At 41.2% G+C, this 25,738-nt stretch overlaps 1 protein-coding gene across 1 annotated transcript in view; it reads left to right on the forward strand.

Moving 5' to 3' along the window:
- Positions 1 to 25,738, forward strand: part of uggt2 (UDP-glucose glycoprotein glucosyltransferase 2) — a 45,464-nt gene that overhangs the window by 13,629 nt on the left and 6,097 nt on the right. The window contains exons 11-35 of the mRNA XM_039817546.1: positions 404 to 464; positions 756 to 847; positions 974 to 1,124; positions 2,054 to 2,173; positions 2,520 to 2,605; positions 2,736 to 2,871; positions 3,148 to 3,279; positions 3,408 to 3,572; positions 4,103 to 4,226; positions 4,324 to 4,422; positions 4,990 to 5,084; positions 6,248 to 6,454; positions 8,335 to 8,466; positions 9,058 to 9,188; positions 9,486 to 9,581; positions 9,793 to 9,895; positions 11,140 to 11,219; positions 12,822 to 13,011; positions 13,143 to 13,301; positions 13,471 to 13,556; positions 16,801 to 16,885; positions 17,066 to 17,148; positions 17,532 to 17,555; positions 25,371 to 25,475; positions 25,559 to 25,643. Of these exons, the coding sequence (XP_039673480.1) occupies positions 404 to 464; positions 756 to 847; positions 974 to 1,124; positions 2,054 to 2,173; positions 2,520 to 2,605; positions 2,736 to 2,871; positions 3,148 to 3,279; positions 3,408 to 3,572; positions 4,103 to 4,226; positions 4,324 to 4,422; positions 4,990 to 5,084; positions 6,248 to 6,454; positions 8,335 to 8,466; positions 9,058 to 9,188; positions 9,486 to 9,581; positions 9,793 to 9,895; positions 11,140 to 11,219; positions 12,822 to 13,011; positions 13,143 to 13,301; positions 13,471 to 13,556; positions 16,801 to 16,885; positions 17,066 to 17,148; positions 17,532 to 17,555; positions 25,371 to 25,475; positions 25,559 to 25,643 (2,827 nt within the window). The remainder of the gene's footprint in view (positions 1 to 403; positions 465 to 755; positions 848 to 973; positions 1,125 to 2,053; positions 2,174 to 2,519; positions 2,606 to 2,735; positions 2,872 to 3,147; positions 3,280 to 3,407; positions 3,573 to 4,102; positions 4,227 to 4,323; positions 4,423 to 4,989; positions 5,085 to 6,247; positions 6,455 to 8,334; positions 8,467 to 9,057; positions 9,189 to 9,485; positions 9,582 to 9,792; positions 9,896 to 11,139; positions 11,220 to 12,821; positions 13,012 to 13,142; positions 13,302 to 13,470; positions 13,557 to 16,800; positions 16,886 to 17,065; positions 17,149 to 17,531; positions 17,556 to 25,370; positions 25,476 to 25,558; positions 25,644 to 25,738) is intronic.

Genomic DNA, 25,738 nt, shown 5'->3' on the forward strand with positions numbered 1-25,738 from the left:
TTTTTTCTGACCGACTGACTGGCTAACACATTTGATACCATTTCAAAAGTCATATTTTTAGGAGCCCTACTCTGTGTGGCAATGTGTAAATCCAGGCAACAGATGCTGTTAATAAAGTGCACATGAAATGTCTTTTATAAACCCATTAGTTTGAGCATTATCCACAATAAATACAACGTTAATACAGAGATGCAATCAGCTTCTTGACATTTGCTTATTTTAGCTCAGGCAGCTTGTAATATCACCAGAAAGTGCTGAGTAAGAGTCTGTGTTTATAGGGAATTGACTGAATTTACCATCTTGAGGGCCCACAGGTTTTTGGAGATTAAAACTGGCATTTTACTGCCGGCCTGGGATGTGTTAAAAGCTGATGGTGACTGTACATGTTTTACTGTTCCCACAGATCACTGACAAGGGTGGCCGTAAAGCAGGAAATGAGAAAAGAAATTGAGGAGAACCAAAAGGTGCGATATAATAAGCAGCGTTTCCACATGATAGTGCAGGAGGTTTTCTTTGATAACATACTTTTTATTTTAGACAATGAGTTTCTAATCTGTATTTGAAATATATTCCATAACAACATCAAATGTGACATTTTATTTTCTTCTAGTCTCTGTGCACTCTTTATCCTTTCTACTTAATGTTGTAGGCTCTGTTCACATCTTTTCTTGTCGAAAAAGATCAGACCTTTAAAGGTAGAATCGCTCATTTAGGGGTTTTGGCATTCAGCTAACACTTTGAGCTCGTTCTTTCAGCGTCTCAGTGAGACCATTGGTGTTCACCCAGGAGACGGGGAGCTCTTCATCAACGGACTGCACATTGATCTGGACATTCACAACCCTTTCAGGTAGGAACCCAGCAGAAGGGAGCAGTGGTCTGCCAGTGGCTCTCCACAGGAAGTTTGGTGCACCGCAAACCCACTGCCAAACAGCTAATGTGTATGAAAAACTAGCCTGTGATTTTGTATTTACAGCCTTTTAGAAATCCTCAGAGGAGAGGCCAGGGTCTTGGAGGGGCTTCATAACCTAGGCATAAAAGGAGAACATCAGGGGAAGCTGCTGAGGTTGCCTGTGAGCGCTGTGGATGACAGCTATGCCTTAGATATCAGACATCCAGCAATAATGGTAAGTCCTGTCCAAAAGCATTATTATTCTGGCCCAGTTCAACACTGCAGGTGTTTTTCTTCTTTGTGTACCAGGGTTTGAATTAGTGAATCAGTCATCAGGCGATTGCAACAGTCTTCAGCCTGCCAGAAGATTCAGGCAATAATTGGAAATTCAGCCAAGAAAAGCTATCAAATTAAAAAAAGTTTTCATTTTGGCCCTCGGGCCATTTTAATATTCTAGGTTCTATAAAAATGCCAAAGAAATGAAGAATTTAAGCCCTTCCACATTCAACAAGAGGTCTGTCATTTAAGCTTGCCTCTCCCCTTATAGATACAGAGAGTATGTTTAGTACGTGACACACACACACACACACACACACACACACACACACACACACACACACACACACACACACACACACACACACACACACACAGAGATAATGACATTGTGGCACCAAAGGGGAACGTTTGCACTGTGGGGAGGCTTGTACCGTGAGTTACAAAGAGAAAGACCACTGTTGGTGCCAGATTGGCCAGCAATGATGGATCCTTTTGCAACAATGATTATGGTCATTTATCATAAAAAGTTGACAAAATAAATAGCAGGATATCTTGACAAATAACAGGATACACTTATCACCACACGTATTCATGTCAAGTACAGGGTGTAGTTGCTGTTGGAAATTCTGTGATTCTAGCATTGGATACCCAACATTTGTAAATGAAAGCTTGGAATTTGGAGTTGTGAGAGAGGTTGCTGGTGGAGGTTACAGAATGCAAAAGAGTAAGGTATTTATAGTCCCTACTAACACATTTGAGTTCAGATTAAGCCATGTTGAGTGACTTAATCTCTACCTTCCCCAGGATTGCTGTTCTGTTAATTGTACTTAACTCATGAATATCATAATTTTCACACAAGCCATCTTTTTGTCATGCACTTTCCAGTGGATAAATGACATAGAGAATGACCCAGTGTACCGCAGCTGGCCAACAGGTGTACAGGAGCTCCTCAGAGCCACTTTTCCTGGAGTCATCCGGCAGATCCGACGCAATTTCTTCAACCTGGTGAGTCTCCTGAAGGCCAGAAATGATGCAGAGTAGTGGTGATGAAGAGAATGGAATTAAGAAAGCTCGCCATTTCAGTGAAACTCTGAAACTTTGAACTGTCTTTTCTGCTGGACAAGATTAAATAGTTTTGTGTCAAATTGTGGGCTGTTTGCAATCACAGCATTTCAGTTAGTACAGTCAGACACACTCTTACAAAAGAGAGCCTCAATGATCATCAGAACAGTCTGGGACTGGATGTATTGTTGTATCTGCTAAACTCTGATATATCCATGATCCAAGTCAGATAATATGTATTGATATATGATATATGATTCAGATTTGATGATGATGCCTTTGTTGGTAGGTGCTGTTCCTAGATCCAATACGGGAAGAAAGTGTTGAGCTAGTGAAACTAGCAGAGCTTTTCTACAAGCACAAGATCCCCCTGAGGTTGGTGCTGTTATTTCTCACGCCTCCACAGCTGTTTATATGGTCCACTCTTGGCATTTATAATCTTAACCAGGTAGTGATTCTCATTTCACTTGCAAATTCAATACTTGTTTTTGCCCCCTTTCTTTAGAATTGGATTTGTGTTTGTTGTCAACACCAAGGATGAGATTGATGGCTTCTCAGATGCAGGGGTTGGATTTTACAGACTGCTGAATTACATTGCAGACGAGTATGATTTATCCCAGGCTCTAATGTCCATGGTCTCAGTAAGTATGTCACATGTATAAATCTCTGTAGTTTTAGCAAGCACTTCTTGAAGAATAACTAAAGCACACTTCTCGCCAGCTCATCTCTTCGTGCCTCTGAAGTCAGTTGTTTTATTGTGCAGTATGTTCCCATAGTTTGAGACATTATTGGACTAGATAAGTCAGTGGGATTTTGCCTCTGGTATTAGCTCTTTCAAATAGAGTTGGGAATTATTGACAGTTGCAGAGATCTGAAGACAGTGATCAAATCTGATCTGACTTGCCACTCTCTTGTAGTTGTACAACAAAGTAGATGCCGGGAAGACGCTGTCTGCTGATACGATTTCTGCTTACCTGAAGAGAAAATTCCCTAAAGCCAATGCTGAAAGGATTCTTGGTCTAGAATCCGAGTATGACGACAACAGAAAGGTAAGGAGATAAAATAACTCTCTCCTGTTTCTTTCCGTTTATTGGAAGTAAGAATAATAAATATATAAATAAATAAATTAATTAATTAATTAGGAGCAAGGATTCAATCCATGTCTTGTTTGCTCCAGCACGGTGCCCTCTTCTACACAAAGAGTGGCCTGGGTGCCCTACCACTGGCTTTATTTAATGGAGTCCCTCTGAGCCCTGATGAGATGGACCCAGACGAGCTGGAAACCATCATCCTGCAGCGCATAATGGACACCACCACCGCCTTCCAGAGAGCTGTCTTTATGGTACGACATGTCTGTACTCAAACTTAATATTCAACCTGCCAAACCTACCTCTTTTTTGGGCCAGGAGTAGAACATTGAGATTAATATACATATACACATATATGAGTAAATTGACGTAAAGAAACCCTAGATATATAGTATGCATACAAGTTATATTTTACATACTAGCCTGGGGTTACAAAAAGCTTGATATTAGATAGTGGTTTACTGCAGCAGCAGAGTATATGAATAAAACGGAGCCAATACTGTTTAAAACAATGGGGTAAATCATTAGAAGCATTATAGTTAATTGATCAATAGCAGCAGCATTTTTGCTAGATTTGCTAGATAGCGGGACATTGCAGTTTGCAGTTTTACAGTTTATAGTGTATGAACATTCCTCCCTGACCCTCCACATTATTGCATTTTTTAGACATGTTTACACTTCACTGTTATCAGTTCAGAAGTAGGGCATACGAAAGATCCAGTATTTCCTTATAAATTGGTGTTCTCAGGGACTCATTGTCCTCTGTTTTGTCCTATGCCTACAGGGTCAGGTGACTGATGGCTTAGATGTGGTGGACTATCTAATGGAGCAGGCCAATGTGGTTCCCAGGATGAACCCTCTTATTCTAAGCACTGACCGGAAGTACCTCGATTTCACTGCTCGCCCAGGTGACCTGTGCTACTACTACTCATCTTAAACTATCCATTATTGATTCACTGTCTATATTCCTTTTTTTTTTTTTACTTTTTCTTTCTTTCTTTGCAGTTGTAGATGACTGGGAGGATGCCACTATGTTTTCATACTATGACTCCAGAGACAAAACGGCTGTGATGGCTAAGAGAATGAAGTACTTTACAAATAGTGGTAAGAAGTCACTTATTATTCTATGCCTTGGTTTCCTAATTAAAACAATTTCAGATGATACACACAATTTCATTTTCAGTAACACAATGACTTAGAAATCCCTTATTGAAGCATCCCCATCTTGTGGAACAACTGCATTTACTTCTGTAAAATGAGCAGTATTGGAACAAAAATGAATCCTGCACTGCTTTACTGATCTATGAAAGTGTGAAATTGACCTTTGTTAAAGCAGACAGGCTGCGCCTCAAGCAAGATAATTGCTGGGTTTGCTGACTGGCTTTCGGCCAACAGTCTAAATGGTCGTCAGAGCTGCATTTCACTGCTCAGGCCTGGACTGTAGCTGTCTCAGTGAGGCTGAGGAGGCTGATTGCCATCCTCCCTCTGTGGACTAGCTGACCGGCTGACTACCTGCTTTTCTGACTGAGTGACTAACTATATACCAGTTTATCGTACAAAAGTCAGGAAATTGCAGTGGATGGCAGGGCGAACTGGTCAGAATGTATTTTAAAATAATGCTTACATTGAAATGCCATGTGATACAGTGTGTATGTTGCTCTTCTACCTTAGATGAGGATGGGATGAGTGCTGTGACTGTGTGGATAGCTGGAGACTTTGAGAAGGTCTCAGGAAGAAAACTGTTGTTCAATGCTCTGAAACATATGGTGCGTATCATCTACTCTCTGTCCTGTTCACCTCTCTTCATTTTTTCAACCCATCATTTACTTTCTATATGGGAGGACTCTAAAAAGAATGATCTACAAATGTATTTATATATGTCATGTGTTTATGTGTGTTGTTGTTTATTATGCGTTAAAAGCATAAATACTGATGTTACTGTAGTAAAATTAATTTTTTTTTTTTTTTTTTTTTTTTTTTTTTTTTTTTTTGGTTTTACAGTATCACACATGGCAAGTGTATTGATATGTCGGCCAACGCATTTTTTGTCTCAGTGCAAGTAATTAGGTTGTTTTTTTGTCTTTTGTTGGCTCACTTTTACTCACAACATGCTATCCGGCAACATAGGATTCCATTCACTACGCTAAGCTAACTAGTGGCGGTGTTGCACCGGACTAAAACAATGCATGCACAAATGCATTGGCCCACCTATCTACATCTAGGGGAGACCGTGATAAGCCCTATTTCAACAAATGGTGGCGTATCCCTTTAAATTCTTGGAAGTAATGAATGTTGACTCAATAAATAAAGTTTTTTTCACATTGGCCTGCCTTTGACACTAATCGTGTAGCTGTAGCTACAAAACTGTAAATCTATACCTCATTATAAAGCAGAAGAGATGAAGTACATTGAGATACCTTTTTACTGATTATTAGGGCAGGTCCATAGACTAAAAATAAGGGCAGGCCTGCATGACCTAAAATTAAGTAAGTTTACTCTGACAATAAAAATGAATTTGCATCTGCTTGTATGCCCTCCTAAAAATCATCAGCACAGATGCCTCTAAAATGAAATATTCACTGTTGATGCACTACAGATGAATAGAGTGTGATACAAGCAAGCAGGCATTTTTTTATATGAAAAAAAGATTCCTTGCTGGTATAATAAGCAGAATAGGACAAACCTTTACTGTTACTTTCAAGCAATCAACACTCTCTTCTCCCAGTGCTCTCTGTGAGTGACCGCAGTCTGTGGAAATATGAGAACGTGGGATATTTGTGTGAATTATACCGTGTGTGTGTGTGTGTGTGTGTGTGTGTGTGTGTGTGTGTGTGTGTGTGTGTGTGTGTGTGTGTGTGTGTGTGTGTGTGTGTGTGCGCGTGCGTGCGTGCGTGCGTGCGTGCGTGCGTGCGTGCGTGCGTGCGCACAGAAGGCCAGCCCTGGAGTGCGTGTGGGGGTGATAGATAACCCCAGTGGAAAGCCCAGTGAAGATAACACTGTGATGTACAGGGCTATCTGGGCCTCTCTCCTCACCCAGAAGAATAAGGCTGCAGCAGAGTTTGTGCAAAAACTCCTGAAAGAGGAGAGCAGCCAGCTCCTCCAACAAGGGACCAAGATGAAGGACTTACTAATTCAGGTAAAGAAGGGGATTCAGTTCTGTTTTTCATTTTGTCAGATCAAAGATAATTAGATTCCAAACAATTGATTTACATTTTTTTACATTGCCATCACAGTTATTTATAAATGTTAGGGGTGGGTGATATGGATAAAAACTTCTTTCATGGTATGTGACATTCTTTATTACGATATTGATATATATGGTGGTGTAGTTAATTTTCTATAAATTCAATCGATAAACTATTTAGACATAAAATAACCACATGAAAATGTCTGTTTTAGGCTAAACCAGTGTAAGAAGTACAATACCTGAGGTACTTCATCACATTGCTGTAAAATCCTATAAATCCAATGCTGCCATAAAACTGTCCTGCTCACTGATTTGCAACACTGCCTGCCATGGACTAATACAACCAGAGGTATTAAAGGGATAGTTACCTAAATCTAAACAGTATTGTAGAATCTCGAACAGCTGATACATTTATATTGTGTCATGATATAGTGTCATATCATTCAGCCTTAAAAGATATGCAGGATTACAATGCGAGTGTTACTGTGTTAAAAGTAAGAATTGAAGTAGTTTGAATGTTTGATTTGGGGATTTTAGGTTGCTCTCCTTGATTGGTTCAGTGAATGGTGGAAATGGGAAATGGGAGGGATGTTATTTAACACTGATATAATTGATGAAAAAATGTTGGCAGATTTGATGAGCATAATGGCAAAAATGAGAAAAACAAAGGTTGGATACAATCACTTAGAAAGATTTGTCTGCTACTGATTCAAGTGCACAGTCAAGGAAAACAGTGATTGATGAGCCCATCTTCTCCTTCCCCTCCTGAACACCAGCTAACAAAATACATTTAGGGCACGCATGATGCTCCACAGCCTGTGGATGCCAAGGCAAGCAGTCTAATCACTGTCAGTTCCACTTGATCTGTCACAGGGGCTAGCACAAGGCGGGACCCACACGTTGAATCTTTTAGCTTTTAAGTGCTAGTGGATACCTGGTCTCCAGGGCCTGATGAATAGCCGAGCTCGTGCTCACTCTTCACGGTTGTGTGAGCCAGGTTCAGCCAAGCCTTACCATCACTCTGCTGCTGTAAGCAGTCTACAGCCACTAGTGTTCTCCATGCTGTAGTGTGCGCAGTATCCACCCACACAGCATTGCACACAAGAAAACAAATTCTCAGGCACTTATCAACAAATCAGCTGACAGGAGAGCTCCCACCAGGAATAAGTCATACAGCACAGGTTACATTTGGGACCAATCATAACAAACTGCCCTTCAATTATACCAACCTTAAACAATGGGGAGAGGATGGGCTGTAAATAGCAATGGAAAGATGGGTAGGAAGTGGCTGTGTGAGTTGAGACCCAGAGTCAAGGGAAGTTTATTATTGGCTGCCAGACAGACTTGCTGACTGGATTGTGCTGACATTATTGGTATTTCACCTGTTCTCCCGAGGAGAGATCTTGGAGAAACTAATAACCTGACTCCACAAACCCTCCACACTCCAACATCTAATGTCTTACAGACAGAAATTGTAGAGGCTTAATTAAGAGTTTGTTATATTAATTACAAATTGATTAATCTCATTTTCACACATGCATTTCTGACAGCTCGGTCCTCTGGTTGAAATATTTCATGTTTGAAAACTGTAGTGATTGCGCTGATGCAAGGCATCAATGCTGTTGTGAATAATTTCTTTGAATTTGCCTCACATACATCATTCCTCACGCCAATGCGTCACTCAGGTTTTGTTTTGGACAGGCTGTAAAGGGAAAAAGGTCCTTACGCTAGTCTATTGGATCTTGCAGTACATTGCAAATTCAAATGTGAGCCAACAATGCAATCAATTTATCTAACATACTGAACTAACATTTGCTATTCTGCTCTAGGGCATGGACAGAGATTCCTTTGAGAAAAAGTTCAACACACTGGAAGTGGATTTTATTCGTAGTCAGCAGCTGTTTTGTCGAGATGTCCTGAAACTGAGCCCTGGACATCAGGCAGTGATCAGCAACGGCAGAGTGAGTGGATTTCAACCCCAGCTCAATTAGCATGTTCTCAGTTATTTCAGAATATTAATCCACCAATTTCTGCATAACAAGTTGAATAGACCATAGTTGTCAGTAAGGTAAAACATTTGGTTAAATGTTGCTGCTATTGTTTGGTCTCTAAGCCGCTGCACTTTGGAGGATTTTCCCTCTTGTGTTTTCAGAGTGCTTCCTTAGTACTGTCAAATCAGCATGGATGTTTCTCAATGGTCACAGGTGGCACAAACTGCGCTGTGCATGTGTGTCTGTGTGAGTGTCTGTATGTGCTGACTGTTTGTATGTACACAGCTGATGATTGATGTCTCAGCAGCAGTGATGCTGACAGCCACGGATGAAGAGGCCGATGACATGGCAGTAACAATTAATATCATTTTACATTCCTCTGCTGCAGTGGCAAGACTCCCAAAATAGAAAGGAGGAAAACACAGGCACCGTCAGTCACTGAATACCATGACTTCACAAATCACATTACATTTAACACCCCCTTGTCTCATAGTAAATAATACATGCTGAGATAAGAATTGGAAAAGTTGTGTTCTGACTGCATTACTGTCTTCATGTTAGATCCTCGGTCCATTTGAAGAGCAGGAAGAATTCACTGTAGAGGATTTCCACTTGCTGGAGAAGATTACACTGAGCAGTTCTGCAGAGGAAGTCAAAGCCAAAGTTAAACTGATGGGGATGAAGCCAAAGCAGTAGGTTTTATACTTTTCTCTTTTGTGCCACTTTAGTCTTGTCTAAAAGGTTCTATAAAGAAACAGTCCTCATATTTTCCTCTGAAAAGATCAAATCTTTAATCTTCGGCTATAATAAGTGTTCTGGAATGCACAAAATATCAGTTTCTCACTCTGAAGGTACAGTAGCCTTAATTGATTTATGAGGCTACTTGTTAACGCCTTGACATCACATTATGTGAGCTCTGTTTGACATCTCTCCTAAAACGTAGCATTAATAAATGATGGACTGACCCTGCTACACCTCCTTTTCCTTAGCGCCAGTGACTTAGTCATGAAAGTTGATGCCCTCTTAACTGCAGCCCCCAAAGGAGAAGTCAGGAGGGATGTCCATTTTATCAAAGACAGCCACAGGTAGGCAACGTTTTTCCTATGATTACTGTCTTATTGCACTGCAGTCTCACAGAAAAGTGTTTACTCTCCTTTTGTTATAATGGACCTGGAAATTGCAACACTGTCATTTCAAGCGGTGCATAAAGGCACATGTTTTGATTTGCAGTTCTGCTGAATAAGGGTTGTATAACCTTGTGTTGCTGAATCCGCTTTGGTGTGTTCTCCTCCTCAGTGTGCTCCATCTCTCCCCACGTGAAAATGAGGTGTTCTACGATGTTGTGGCCATCGTTGACCCCCTCACTAGAGAGGCACAAAAGATGTCCCCTCTACTGATTGTAAGCTGTATTCTTCTCTTGGATTCTTCTTCTCTCTTCTCCATTGATTCCTAATATAGCAGGGACACGTTAAAATCCCTCTCACTGAAAGCAAGGGTCCAGAAACACAAGGCTTGCCGAGGTGCAACATTTCAGATATAGTTTTTCTTTCTTCCTTTCTTTTCTATCCTCACATGATGCTCTGAACACTTTTCATGGTTATAGTCAGTAAAATTGATAATTTAAAAAAGCTTAAACAAGTATGCTTATCTGTATAAGGTTGTTTAGAAACCGTTTCCTTAGGGGGCTTAGTTTCACTGAAGCCTGTTCCTGCATCTTGCCGGAGGCTTGGTGTGATGAAAAATTTGATTGGTGAATGGTAGGGCTGTGTATTGGCAAGAATCTGGCGATACGATACGTGTCACGATACATGGGTCACGATTCAATATATTGCAATATATTTTGATACTGTGCGTAAGGCGATATATTGGAATTTTTTTGTAGTATCATTTTAGAAAAACTAATATTTAAAAAAAGACATGATGTGCAAACTGCCAGTTTGGGATTGTGGTTCACAGGTTCTTAGTGAGCACATTTTTATATGCTAAAGTAGGCCAAAGTTCAGCCATAGCTACATTGTTAGCTTCTAGCAAAAAGTCAGGCACTGCTAGGCACTGTTAGGCAAGAACACTAGTGGTGCGTCTCAGCATAGCCATCTAGTGCTAGGGGAGTTAAACACAACATAAATGTGAACCACTGTCTTACATGAATATTTTTGAGCGTTTAAAAAAACAAACAAAAAAAAAACAGTATTGTATCGATACAGTATTGCAAAATAAAATATCGCGATACTCAAGTGTATCGATTTTTTTCTTACACCCCTAGTGATTGGGTGAATATGAAAATATGACTCACCATGCCTTCACAGACAGTCAGTCAGACAGCCACCCTCAGTAGCTGTTGTTTGCAGTATACATCTTTCAGTAGTGTACTGCAGTATGCAGTAGAAATTATGATGCCAGCATTTCAGAATCTTAGCTGACTTTAAGGAATAACCACTATTTTTTTGACCACTGGTATATCAAGAAATGTCTTATTTAAGGATATATGTGGCTTGTCATTTGAGAACCTCTTAAAAAATGAGTGCAGTAAGAGCAGTGGCCTTCAGCCCTTTTGTTCTGCGAAGTGTGTCTTGTACCTCTCTGCTGGGCTGGGCTCTACTTTGCTCCGGTTTTCTATAACTGGGTCTTCTGTGACTCCTGCAGGTGCTCAGTCAAGTGGTCAATGTGAGACTGCAGGTGTTTATGAATTGCAGGGCCAAGTTGTCCGAGATGCCCCTCAAGAGGTAAGCTCCAGCTCCAACAGTAATTACATTTTCCTGTTTGACGTGTTTGTGTATCCTCTGACCACTGCAGACTTAGCATCTCTGCCTCGTTTCCTTCCATTATTACACTCCATTCCATTCCATTCAGCTCCTTTGCAGTTTCCAATTTACCCTCCATTGTTGAGGGACAGTTTACTGTGTGACCTTTATTGACTTCTGTCAGAGACCACACAATTCACTCACAAGTGATTAGGAACTCTAAAAGCATTCCTCCTTGGGGAATTGATGACCTTTTTAAATGACAAAAATATAATGTAATGAAACGTACCGCAAGGGTTACTTTGTTAAAATATTTTAGGGGGCTCTATTGAGCACTCTTGGCACACCCAAGCATGAGACCCATAAAATAGCAAATTTTTTTTTTTGGGACGTTTTGTGATTCATTTGGCAGAATTAATAATCCTATCAATTTCAGTAGGGTCTTCGCCAACCGACTGCTGGTCAGTGCTTGGGCCCTAATTTGAAGAAAAAAAAAAAGAATTGGGAAAAATGGGACAATGCAGCTTTGTTCTATTTTTTTTGTATCTAATCATAAAGATCCCGATCATGAGGGGATGATTTCTAGTTTAGAACAGCAGATAATTTTGTCACCATAAGTTACAACTGCTTGTAGAGCCATAAGCTTGGTAATCCTAGAGCCCACCCCTGGAGATACTGTTGTCAGCAGCCGCACATGAATCCTATTCTACGTCAGTGGGTTAATTTCATTCACTGGTGTACTCTTCATAGCGGTAAAACTGCCGCAGAGACTGCTCATCTTTCTTAGAATTGGTCATCTCACAAATTGGAACCAGTTCAGTGAAGACTGTGTTTTTCCCAGGTGTACTGGGTTTCTCCTACTATAACCTTTCCCTTGCCACTTTTCCTGTGCTGCGCTAGCAGCTCCCATCTCACCCTGGAGCCAGGAGCCCCTCTGTAACTGCTCTGTCCTGGTCCACAGAAACATGGCTGCTGTGGCGGCAATTCACTTTTTAACACATCTCCCTGTAAATAACAAATGTGATGTTCTACTTTTCAAAATAAGAAGACCATTCAAAATAAAATAAATTAGCATTGGTAGTGTTTATCATCTGCCATCTTATCTACACTCACTGATTCTGACTCCTCTGTGTCAGAGGGCGCACTGGAGAAAAGCAATTAGCATAAAGATTAGCCCGGCGATAGCCTCTGTGACAACTCTAAGAGTAATACCGAAGAAAGGGAACATTTCTGGTGCACAGACTACCGCACATCTTACTGTTATTGGCAGAGCAGGGACACTAGCAGTAATAGTATTAGATTCCTCAGGAGGAGATTGTATATACCCAGCTGTCACAACAGAGCCCACCTCCCCCGCCCTAGAAAGGAGGCTATTGCACAACATGTCATCATTTTAGTGCTTGCTGAAGAGGACAGTGCGTTTGTTGGATGGAATTGTTGACTCAGTCCGGTGGTTAAACGTCCTGCCGGATATCCACCATTTTAGGGCTTTCAATTATCTACTATATTGTTAGACGAGATGTTAATTGCAGTTATGTGCTGGTCAAGCACATTTTGATCATCTCTGTTTGTCTGTCTTTACAGCTTTTACCGCTTTGTCTTGGAGCCTGATGTGAATTTCTTGGCCAACGACACAGTGTCTCCAGGACCAGTTGCCCGCTTCCTGGAGCTCCCAGAATCTCCCCTTCTCACCCTTAATATGATCACACCAGAGAGCTGGATGGTGCAGGCTGTCCGCAGCCCCCATGACTTGGATAACATCCACCTGCAGGAGGTATCCTGCTCCTTAGTCATTGCTACCAGCAATCATGCTCACCTCTTTCCCAATTAGAGCCATGGTGCATTTTTATTAATCATCCCCTCCCATTGTTTTTTTGTCTTCTGTAATGTGTGGTTTCACTCCAGGTGAGCGGGGTTGTGACAGCAGAGTATGAGCTGGAGCACCTCTTGCTGGAGGGCCACTGCTTTGACCTGTCAACCGGCCAGCCTCCCCGTGGACTGCAGTTTACCCTGGGCATGAGTCGGGACCCGCTGATGTATGACACTATTGTCATGGCTAACCTGGTCAGTAGCCTTGTCTACTCAACCATACCAGAGTTACTAGATGTACAGTATGACATGGATATCATAGTAGTTAACTACAGTAGAAAGTTTGGAACAGAAACTGTGATAACAAGTGTGAATTTAATGCTTACAATAAATACTCAGACTTCTGCTGCTTCAACCACAACAGGGATATTTCCAGCTGAAAGCCAATCCTGGTGCCTGGATCCTGAGGTTACGTAAAGGGAGATCAGAGGATATCTATCAGATTCTCACGTGAGTATTCACTAGTGTCTTCTGGCTATTTTTCTATTACCATTGTTGTTTTTCCCATGTCATTCCTTACAGACATTAATGTATTTTTGAAGGAAAAAAAAAGTTAGGTAATGATGCTAATTAGGCGGCTTCATCAGTAGCTCAGCATGAAGGTTGTTTTCAGCTACCTCTCCATTTCATACCGGTAGCTATGAAACCTATCACTATGGTAACATAGAGAGCTGCTGACACTGTAGCAGCTCAAGGTTTTGATGAGTGCAGGGAATTCTGCTCACTACAGAGGGAAGAAAGACAAGTAGGAGGAGAGGGGTGCTATTAAAGAGAAGACAGAGCGGAGGGATGATTCAGCTGGTCACCTGCCATGCCTTCTACCTCAGACAGCAAAATATCCACAGCAGAATGTGTTTTAGTTAGGATGGCGTAGGTGTCAAAGGCTGAATATACTAGACAGAGTGTGTTGGCGTTGTCTAATTTCCTCGGACGAAAAGAACAGCATTGTGCTTTGGTTGCTTTGATGCATTTTTGAACAAAATACAAATTTTCTTTTTTCATTCTGCACTTTTACTTTAATTAAAATATACTGTTTTACTTCCTCCTTTGATGTAAAACAAATCAAATTCTCCTTTTTCAAAGGAATTCGTAGCTCATCATATCATTTCTCTGTAACATAACAAATACATGATATTCCCTCACTATCAAGTTGGCATAATTGCTCAGATCCCAACCATGTATGTGAGTCTGCATGGTCAGCTGTAGTGCATTACACTAGATGTCCGTACAATCACAGATATTGTCCTCTCTGGCTAGCCTCACATAATATTTAGGACACATATAGCCCTCGGTTCCTCTGGAATCATATCAGACAACCAAGATTTATTTCCCAATCCTCCAGGTGAAGCTAAGAGGTGATGTCATTTTTCACCTTGGCAGTGTCATTATTCTTGTGGTTAGCGGCACTCTGCTCTGGTTAGGTGGCCGATCAGAGTCTAGTGGGAGTGTCTGCGCTCTCCATTCCCAGAGCCTGCGTTTTCCTCTTCCACCCTGTGCTGCCACTGCGTCTCGCCCTGACAGCGATGAATGAGAAGGCCAGCTCTCCTCTCCTCAGAGCAGGGATACAGATTGATCTCTGGTGCTTTCTAACACAAGCCCTACAGGCTGAGTTGCATCAGTGACAGCAGAGGGGGCAAAACACAAGCAGCACTTTGGGCCCAATGAGGAGGGAGCATTTATCATAGTGATAAGGTTAGTTTTTTTAACTTTAGTAAGCACTGGGGTCATAATGGCTTGCTGTGCATCATAGCCTGTTGCTCATCTCTTTCTGAAGTTTGTTCTCTGGGGTTTCACCATGAGACCCTGCAGATCCTGCCTGCCAAAACACATTTTCCACTGGGCAAATCAGTCCTAAAACAATTGCAGTGAAAGGCCAGTGTTACGCAATCAATACTGTACAGACTTCCTCATTAAGTCTACCAGTATATACATACAGTATGGCTGGGAAGTAGCGGTGGATAAAATAATGGTAAGGTGATTCTTAATGATGATGGAGGGTAATGAATATGATCAGAGTGTGACCCTGGCAGCTCTCTCAGAATCCGCTTTTAAGTGCATGCTCTTAATGTCTGTCAGTGGTCTGGCTATTAGCTGCAGTTGTCTCCTTCATGAGAGGAGCCTTTACTGTACATGTGTTACTTGCAGTGTTGCCATGGCTAAAACATTTGAACCAACCTCAGTCACTGACACAACAAATGTGTTTCACTCAAGTACACCATTAATCTAAGACCGACTGATTGGTTAAGTAGTTCTGTAAGTGCCTATATAATTTATAAACATTATACAAAACGTGGTAATATAATTATTTGCAGCAACAAACAATGATTAATGTAAATACTGCAGTTAGGTAGTCACATTGAAATGTCTAAAAACATACAAAACATGTAAATATCAGCATTGGTTGTTTTTATAAGCTAATTGTTCTGATATTTATTCTTTACTACCAGTGCTGTCTGCCCTTAGCATGTGAAGTCATTACCAAGAATGATTTCCAAAGATTCTTTTTTTTTTCTTTTATTAATAGAAAATATTACTTTTAAATTAAATTTCAATATAGCTTAAAGTTATATGATGTTTGATAGTACAGTCAATTGACCTTTATGCAGACAGTACTGATCGCTATCCATGGCCAATTAATTTGCTTGATTTAATCTACTATTGATTTCTTGTTCTAAAGATTCTTCAAGAACTAGAAATTATTTTGTCTCACATAAATCATGTCTGTGGCTTAGCCTTTATATTTAGAATTCAGTATGACTATGGGCTAATCTGTACCTGTGTGTCTATCTTACATATGAATAAGGCGGAATCATCTAGGCAGTACTAAAATGTGTAGAATGCTGAAAATGGTCATGATCAATGAGGAATTAAAGATGATCAGTGTATATTGTATTACATGTTTTGGAGTATACCATTGGAGTTGAATTGCGACCATTTTAAAATTATGCAATTTTGACTATTTATACATTTTCTTTTCCAGTCTGTTGATAAGTTTCAGTCTCCAAATGTGGCTTCACCTGTGTTAGACTAGTCTGGATCGACGACAATTCATTTACCGGATAATCGCCGGAATATCCATGCCGCCTGATCTTCCGCCAGGTGTCCCTTGCCTTGCAAAATTCCGTTGGTTTTGGGAAATCTCAACAAACTTCGAGTTAGCAAGATATTTGCTGAAAATAGACATTTTTAAAGAAAATTTGGATCATGCAACAAGGCAGGCCTGCTTGGTTCTTTTGGGGAATGATTGTTAATATTGACAAAGAATATGTTTACGGCATATACTCGCTAACTGGGACGTTTTGGGACCTATTGGACAAAATACACACGGCGATACACTGAGAGCAAATTACGTTTAACCATGTAGCCAGCTAATTAAAATTGCTCACGTTACTGTATTGTGTGAACAGTTAACTTCATTTAATATTTTATGTGGCGTTTTCTTTTGCGGGGTGCAAATCTTCCACCAAAACAAGTTTCTTCCCGAGACCAATTTGCAGATACACTGTTGCTACAACTGAAGCTTAGCGCCACCCAAGACGGTTGTGATTGATTTGAAGAAATGCAAAAGAAATTTCTTGCAAGCGAGACTAGTGTTAGACTAACTAGCTGCAGATCCATTGTGCAGATTTCGCAATCATTGATTTCCACTCTCGGTGACAGTAATCACTTTCTTACTCTTTATCCACGTTTTCAGACATGATGGAACCGATTCCCCTGCAGATGCTGGTGATGTCATTGTTGTGCTGAACAGTTTCCACAGTAAGATCATCAAAGTCAGAGTGAGTGTGTTTCTTTTGACATTTGTAAATTATATTAGATTTCTCATGGCACCGGACATTATTCAGCTTACAGTAAAATGCTCTTCAGCAGGTCACACATTGAGGCTGCTGGAATAATTGTACAGTTTATAATGAAATCACTGATAAAATCATTGTGTTGTGTCTCCTTTCTCGTTATAGGTGCAGAAAAAGGCAGAGAAGATTAATGAAGATCTTTTAAGTGAAAATAGTGAAAGCAAAGGCTTATGGGACTCCATAGCAAGGTGTGTAATCAATTCTCACATATAGCTAAAACTTTGAAAACCCTCCCAGCTGATGGGCAGTAACAACTTTGAGCTCATTGATTGGTGGGTTTGCTGATGTGTTTGTCAATTATACATTGTGGTTTCAGGAAATCTTATTCCTCCCCTCGACCAAGACTGCAATATTATGCTGTAAGATCTAGTCTTGCAAAAAATATGTGCTTCTGTAGGTATGTGTGTGTGTGTGTGTGTGTGTGTGTGTGTGTGTGTGTGTGTGTGTGTGTGTGTGTGTGTGTGTGTGTGTGTGTGTGCACGCACGTGTGCGCGCTTGCATTTGTGTGTTTTCCCCCAACACTTCCTAACTGTGTGATCCTGTCTTCTCACTTAATGCTTGCTGTGTGAAGTGTTTGGAGCACTTTTGAGAAAAGGTAGGCAGTGCTGCTGCAACCCATTATTCATTAGCATGCAGTGGTTGATTGTTGCTTTTTAAATGCTGCACTACTCTCCTAAGTTTGAAATGAATGAGAATGACTTAGAGAGATATTCTCACAGGATATGGTAATAATGTAGAGCTGTGTTTAAATATGATATTTACATTTTCACGTTTTCTTTTGCTATTCATTAATTTATGTAGTCATTTTTTTAATATCAACAACACTACAGTTAGTGTTGTAGCCTGCATACGTGTATGTGTCCATGGCATGTATAAGTGCATAAAACTATGTACACAAACATGGTGTACTGTACACATGTAAATACAGCCAAACTGTCTTTTAAAACTGTAGTGTGAATTCAAATCTCTGAAAGAACTGTGCTCTTGAATTTATCGTCGGGCGTGATGTGTTGCTGAAGGCAACAGGTAAAGGTGGAGGCCTTAGTGTGCTTTTCCCTGGCTACAAAAACTGCTTCTTGGAACGTAGATTGTCACCTGTGTGGTGGGAAAGGAGCCGGAACTAAAGCAGAAAGCAATACGAATTAGCTACATTTATGCTTGTGTCAACGCAGGACACGACTCCCCAGTAATGCCAAGGTGCTGGAAACTAATTGTTGAACCTCACATTTAATAGGAACCGTGAAGACTCCGTCCTGGTCATGTAAGATGGACCAGCTCTGTACTCCTGCTATGATTTTAGAGAGGTCTTGGGAGTACAGTTAGTCTACATGTAATTTAGGGGCATTGGAAGGTCTATGTGTAAATCGGGGTGTCTGGTAATATTTGGTGTGGCTGGCCATTGCTACAAGCCATTCAGTCCTTGTGTAATTGCAGGAAGAGCTGTGTTCTCGGCAATAGATCAAGTGCGTTCTTTGTGGGCTCACGCTTAGGGATGGGCTGAGGAGCTCGGAGTAGAATCTCTGCTCCTTCACTTTAAAAGGAGTTCACTCAGATGGTTTGGCTGTCTGATCAGGATGCTTTCTGTAGAGGTATACCAGGCTTGTCCAACTGGGAGGACACCCCGAGGCAGACCTTTAACAAACTGAAGGGATTACAAATCCCTCCTGGCCTTGGCATCTGCTATTAGGAGCTCTAGAATGTTGTTGGGGAGAACGACTTTTGGGCTACCCTATATAACCTGCCTCTGCCATGACCAAGGAAAAATAAAAAGCTGGAAGTGGATAGATGGATGAATACATTTATAATTAAATTCTAATCTTAAAACCATTTCCCGTGGTACGCTTACATTCGAGTAATGGAAATACTTGTAACATCAAAAGGTTAAAAATAAGGTTGAATGAGATGGTTTCAAGAGACATAACTGCTCATTAAGTACCTGTGATGTATCAGATCTAAAATGTATTTAAATTTGACTGAAATTGAAATTTGCTTGCTTGTCAGCTAAACCCCAGACAAGAAAATAGTTTTTTTCTCATTGATGGAACAGATGGATTTTTCACAAATGATAGTTTCAAAAAAATTAATTTTAAGATGACTGCACAACATAATCATAGCGCCAGGTTTGCAAAAGTAAAAGGGTCTGAATATTTAACATTGTGTAGACCAGTGATCTTACAAAATATTGTTGGTTCCAGAGTAGGGTTGGGTACCATTCACATTTTTATCGGTACCGATACCGGTATGTGAAATTCTTTTCCGGTACCCAACGGTACCTTTTTTTGGTACTTTCCCTCTGTAATTACAAAAAAATTATTTCAGTTGTAAAAATTATTCCAAACCTATTTTTATTTTCATCATGACCATAACTGCTCTTTAATGTTTTATGTAAAGCACTTTGAATTGCCTGTACTATGCAAGATTTGGCGTTAACGAGGTAACTTCAGGTTCAAACCAGGGTATTGTGTATCATGACGGTGGATCACTTGTTACCGGGTTAAATCGCCGTGGTAACTTAGATGAACACCTAACCTGCTCAGGAGCAGGTTACGTTGGAGATTAGAGATCAACCGGTGTAAAAGCACCGCCTACTGACCAATCAATACTCTATTGATAAGGGCGTCACCGTTCTTAGAAGAAATGGTGGAGCTCGGTGCGCAGAGAGAGAGAGAGAGAGAGAGAGAGAGAGAGAGAGAGAGATGCTCATAAAAGTTAAAACATTTAGAGACCGACCCCGAGTATTTTTATAAAATATATAGATTTTCAGCGGAGGGAATTACGTATAGGCTATTTTGTCGGCTTCTTCAGCCGTGTGTTGCCAATGCGCACATCGGTTTGAATTATGTTTTTATATTTAGGGCCCGAGCGCCGACAGCGGCGAAGGCCCTATTGAAACTGAAGGAATTATTCTTTCTTTCTTTCTATTATTATTCTTTTTCCCGTCAAATGAATTGGCTTTTTGAGGGCCTTAACATATTCAAAAACTCACCAAATTTGGCGGTCGCATCAAGTCTGGTAAAAATGTACGTATTTTAAGGGTTTCGGGAATAGGCGCACAAAAATGGCTCGCTAGCGCCCCCTAGAAAGTTAAGAAAATTGAGCCCCTGCAGTGCGTTTAACGTAGACTCACGAAACTTGGTACACATATGTATCATGTCAAGATGTACAAAAAACGTCATTAGAGCCATACCCTAAACCCAACAGGAAGTCCGCCATTTTGATTTCAAAGTTCGAAATTAGTGCGATTTTGGCCATTTCCACATGTCGTACTTTAACGAACTCCTCCTAGAGATTTCATCCGATCAACTTCAAACTCGGTCTGTGCCATCTTAGGATAAGATAAGATGTTAAAGATGAAAAGTTGTTAAAAGAAAAACTTTTCGTCATAGGGCGTGGCCGTGGCGGGGCGGCCATTTTGTGTGTTTCGCCGCCGAAACAGGAAGTGGGTGTAACTCGAGTGTACGTTGTCCGATTACCTCGAAACTTTTCAGGATTCATAAGAGTCCAACCCTGAGGACAAATAAAGGCCGATATTTACTTAAAGTCATAGCGCCCCCTAGTGGCAACAGGAAGTAGGCCTAAAAGTCAAGGTGCTATACTTTAACGAACTCCTCCTAGAGATTTCATCCGATGGACATCAAACTTGGTCTGTACCATCCCAACACCTTAACGATGAAAAGTTATTAAAAGAGGGGCGTGGAGTGGCGGCCATTTTGAGTGTTTAGCGATGACCAAAGAAGTTGTTGTAACTTGAGTGTACGTTGTCGTATCTGCCCGAAATTTGTCACGATGGACAAGGGTCCAGGCCTGAGGACACCTACAGGCCAAAATTGACTTTTGGTCATAGCGCCCCCCCCTGGCCACAGGAAATCTGCCTTATATGACAAAAATCATCCGATTTACATGAAACTTATAATATGTGGTCTACATGTGATACTGAGCCCGCCCCTATAATATGACCACGCCCACTTACTCAGCCCACGCCCCCTTTCATAACATTTGAAGGTATACCTTTGTGTGAGGTATCAATGAACTCAGCAGAGACTTCCTTCTTCATTGGTGATGGTTTGGCCCGTCCCCTATGTTTAAGCCACGCCCCCTTTCTTAAAATTTGAACCGTTTAAGATAGACCCTTGTGTGAGGTATCATTGAACTCAGCAGAGACTTCCTTTTTTATTGGTGATGGTTGGACCCGCCCCCTATGCTTTAGCCACGCCCCCTTTCACAGCTAATGAACCGTATGACGTAGAGTCTTGTTTGAGCTATCGTTGAACTCGGCGGGGAGTTCCCTTTTCAGTGGTGACGGTTTGCGGCGTCTGAGTGCCGCACAAATGCACGGTCGCAAGGAGCGGCGTCCGCCGGTAACCCCGACGCGCGCAGAGGCGCGAGGGCCCGTCCATCGCTGCTCGCAGCTTTAATTTTTATTTGCTCTCACGATCGCTCACCACTGCCAGGGTTGCAACTGAAATAAAAGGCTAAAGCAACGACGGATTGGAAAACGGACGATGGAAAGGACAAGTGTAATTATGGTCAGACCTTGGTCCTGACTGATGGGGAAGTGATATTGATAAGCGTTGTGATTTACACATTTACAGCGTCGGCTATTTCTTTGCCAGCTTTGTTTTGCTTGTAAAACCGTGTCTGTGTTCTTCATGTTTATGTACAATTACTGTATAGTTTGTTCTTCTTATGTAAAATATGTGGCTCTGGTAGATGTTTGCGATTGGTCATGTTGTGGAAACACCGCCTCTTTTATGTTAACGCGCCTGTCGCTGGATTGGGAAACCCTGGGTTGATTGAACTACACTAGTTGTTAACCACCGTCGTGACACGGCCTATGCAGGACCGCGGTTGTTAGGTTAGGTGAAGCCGGGTAACTGAAATCAATTCAGGGCATGTTGATCTTGATTTGTAGTACTCTTGGCGTAGAAACCACTGTTGTGCCTGCTTGTCTCAGAGGAAGTGTAACGTCAACAGCACCGCGACCGCTTTCACCTCGCCATTAATATCATATCGCAGCAAACGCTGTCTGCGTGAAGTTATGAAAAACTGTAACCACACTTGAAACCGCTTTACCGGCATTTCCGTGACTCACCGTGACTTCAACAAAACTGCAGAGCCAACGTAGTTTGCTCGAGTTTACTCCGTCCGCACCTCTGCGCGCGCACGTGTGTCGGAGCTCCGCTCTCTGTCAATATGCAGAGAGGACAGATAAGCCTCTGCTTACACGCTCTCAGGTCCCGAAATTTGGTACCATTTGATTTAGCGTGAATCGGTCCTCGGTAGTACCGACGTAATACGGTCAGTACCCAAAAAAGTACCGAGTTCGGTACCCAACCCTATGCCATAGTAAAGATGTCTTTATACCCATTACTTTATTTGTAACTTCAGAATGCTTCGTGGATTCGTTGTAAGGGCAGGACTGAAGGCCATGTATTGAGCTAACACATCTGAAGTATTAGGGAGGTGGGTCCATGCATCAATAAGTATAAATAACAGAGTTGTTACAAAGATCTCTGATCTTTAAAAATAATTTTATCTCTGTAGAGTAATAATGAGCCTGAGTCAAAATATATTTTTTAGGTTTCCTTGCTTTCTTTCTAACACGCTCTCCATCCTAGTTTTGTGAATTATTATTATTTCTTTTCCTTTTGTGCTTTCTCTCTTGCTCTCTTTATTGTCTCCGGCTGGGGAGAAGATAAAGGAAAGTTTTTCTCTTCTGCTACTCTGAGCCTGGGGAGGTTTAATGTCCTTCATGCTGCTCTTAGAGATCAGAAACTTCAGGGCCACACAGGCTGTGAGAGAGCATCAGCGGCTTATTCAGGTTTTAGGTGGAGGGTGCTGTAAAAGCCACCTCTTCCCAAGTAGTCATAAGACCTTGGAGAGTGTTAGATGAGGCCTTGGCCAGTGTTTTTCCCGCCTGAATCCAGGCACGGGTGTTCTGTAACGTGTTTGCTGTGTTTACTGTTTGGGATTTGAGTAAAGATGGGACGGTTCTTTCTGTGGCTTTTTCTCAAAAGCAAAACATGTCATGCAGACCATATACTGTAGCTCAGAAGATGAACAGAATTGTAGAGTAGTGAGTGTGTGTGCCGTGTGGGTATAGTGTAAGGTATGTAGTTGTGTTGGTGATTACAGTGTGGGAAAGGAACAAAAGGTTGAGCTTGTTTTTTATGTACATGCAGTGTAGCTGTTTATCTTTGGTGGACATGTTTCCCTTTGGCTTTCTTGGCAAAATATAAAAACTTTGCCTACAAAATATTAACCAACAATAACTCAGACCCTGTATGACTTAACCATTTATGACTTTTTTTTCTTTCTTTTTTTTTTACATCTTTACACTGTAGACTGGATGCCATGACCAGTGCAGTGCCCAGAGTTTGTGTTCACTCTGATCGTCTTTTTTTTGCTTTGTCATGGTTTTGAATGGTTTGGGATTTGATTTTGACACTGTCTGTGAGGGACCCGCACACAGCAAGCAAATAGCCCTATAAATACTGAAAAACATGGAGTACATATGTGTACTATACATTACATCAACTGTCTTTTTGTCTGTTCATTGGCACACATCCTGCTTTATGTCTTTGGATGATCTCGACACAGATGGTGGAGAATGATTGAGTGTGAGTTTTGTCCGTTTAGCGTTGTCCACTACTCCGGATTTACCCAGAGCGTTGTGGATCCTTCCAGAGGTCCAGATTATCTTGAGTGAGTAAGACAAACACGCTCTCTCCTCTAAAGATGCTTATCTTGGGGGGAGGGAGGGAGCACTGTAGTGCTTCATAATGGCATGACAGGCAGTCGGGATCCCCAGACCCTACAGATGTGTAGTGACTCAGCTAGAGAGAGCAATGCTTTGGTGTGAGAAGGTAAAGAAATGCACAAAAGGTTTTCAGAAGGACGGACAACAAATGACCATGAAATAGTCAAAAAAAAGAAGATGTGTGAGCATCCTTGGCCATCATTGAGTTTGTGTTATATGGATGTGACTTACATGCCAGCCAGTCTCTTGTACGTGTGTCAAAGTTGGTTTTGGAGGACGTGTAGAGACAAACCGTATGCTCCCTCGTCTCCCTTCCCACCTCTCTCTCACTCACTCGTGTCTTCCTGTGGCCTCGGGGATGAGGCTGTGGTTGTGATTGAGTGTGGTAGAGACACTACTTCCCTCATCAGCAGTCTGTAACAGACAAGGACACACAGTTTGACTGCAGACACATCTAACCCTCCAGCCCAGGTCCAGATTTCTGTCTGCCTTGCATCACGAGCCACTGCTCTTCAATAGCAATCAGGGTGTAAAGATTGTCCTTTAGATGTTTTAGATGTTTAGTGTCGTCTGTGCTGGTATCTTAACATACAACATTTTAGTGAATCTAGTTTGGTGACCTAGATTTTCAAATGTTGATTAAATTGTTGCTAACACTTACTTACATAAATGTTATTGATTGTTTAATTCAGTCTGGAAGTTAATGGACTGATTTGATGGGCCCTGTCTTTTAGCAGGCAAGTTATGTAAAGTGATGCTTTTGGCTATTTTCCCCCTAAGGTTTTTTAAATGTTTTCCTTGCCTGTCTGCCCATTTGAGAAGCAGGAGGTAGCAATTTGGCATTTTAGCTTGATAAATGACTTAAACAAAGAAAATAATTATCCAAACATACGTCGGAGCAGCACTATTTTTAAAGGGGATGAGAGAAGCTATTGTGATTGGGCATGATTGGTACCAAACCCTAACACAATTAACGGTATTATATAACAATGCATTTTTGCAACCCCATGCACTCCTGGTGCAGCACAAGCATTCAGCTAATGAAAAGTGTATGGCAAAATTGCACACTGTAGATAGTGCATTTGACTGCACTTTGAGCTCTGCAGCTTGTTTCACAAAATGGTGCCTGGTGTGTTTCTGATGAGGATTTCACCTCTACTGTTACTAAAAGCTTAGATGTCCACGACATAAGGCTCCTACTTAAAATTTAACAGTGCATCTCTGGTTAGCTGTGAAGTGATTTGATACAAATTAATCATTTTAGATTATTTTCTTCATATTATGGGGCTCTCTATAAGCTATGTGGGAATTTAAGAATAACAAGTGGTTAAACATGTTACAGCTGCTTTAACTGTGTCTGTTCCAAGTCATTCATTATTTAAGTTCTCTAGAGGAGTTTCAGCAGGAGAACTGAACTGCTGTTAAAATCACATCACAATTATGGCTTTCCTTTATCATTGTTTCATTTAAATCAAACACCAGTTTGCGACACAGTATTGCATGGTTTGTTTGAAGATGTTTTCTGCTGGCTGTTACAATTGTTATTGTTCTAAAACAAAAGCACGGTGGCTACTGGCTTAGTTCCAATTGACTGTCACTATATGAAAAAAACCCAAGAGACTATATTATGTATTATGGTCTTATTTACAGCATAACCGGTGGTGGCTCCAAGAAAGTTGATGGAGAGAAGAAGAAAGAGGATGTTCTAAACATATTTTCTGTGGCCTCAGGCCATCTGTATGAGCGCTTTCTGAGGTGGGTCACTTTCAGTTCACACACACTCACACGCTTACGTTTTAAGGCCCTACATGTTACATTGCTCTTTCTGTCTATTTCAGAATAATGATGCTGTCTGTCCTTCGGCATACAAAAACACCTGTCAAGTTCTGGTTCCTCAAGAATTACCTCTCCCCATCTTTCAAGGTACTTCCCTCACTTCATGACTCCATAAAAGCATTCTTTTTTTCCTGCTTGTTCAAAATAACTTGATGATGGTTCTTCAGAGCTTTCTTTATACG

The sequence above is a fragment of the Perca fluviatilis genome, chromosome 12 (assembly GCF_010015445.1).
Source record: "Perca fluviatilis chromosome 12, GENO_Pfluv_1.0, whole genome shotgun sequence".
NCBI lineage: Eukaryota > Metazoa > Chordata > Actinopteri > Perciformes > Percidae > Perca > Perca fluviatilis.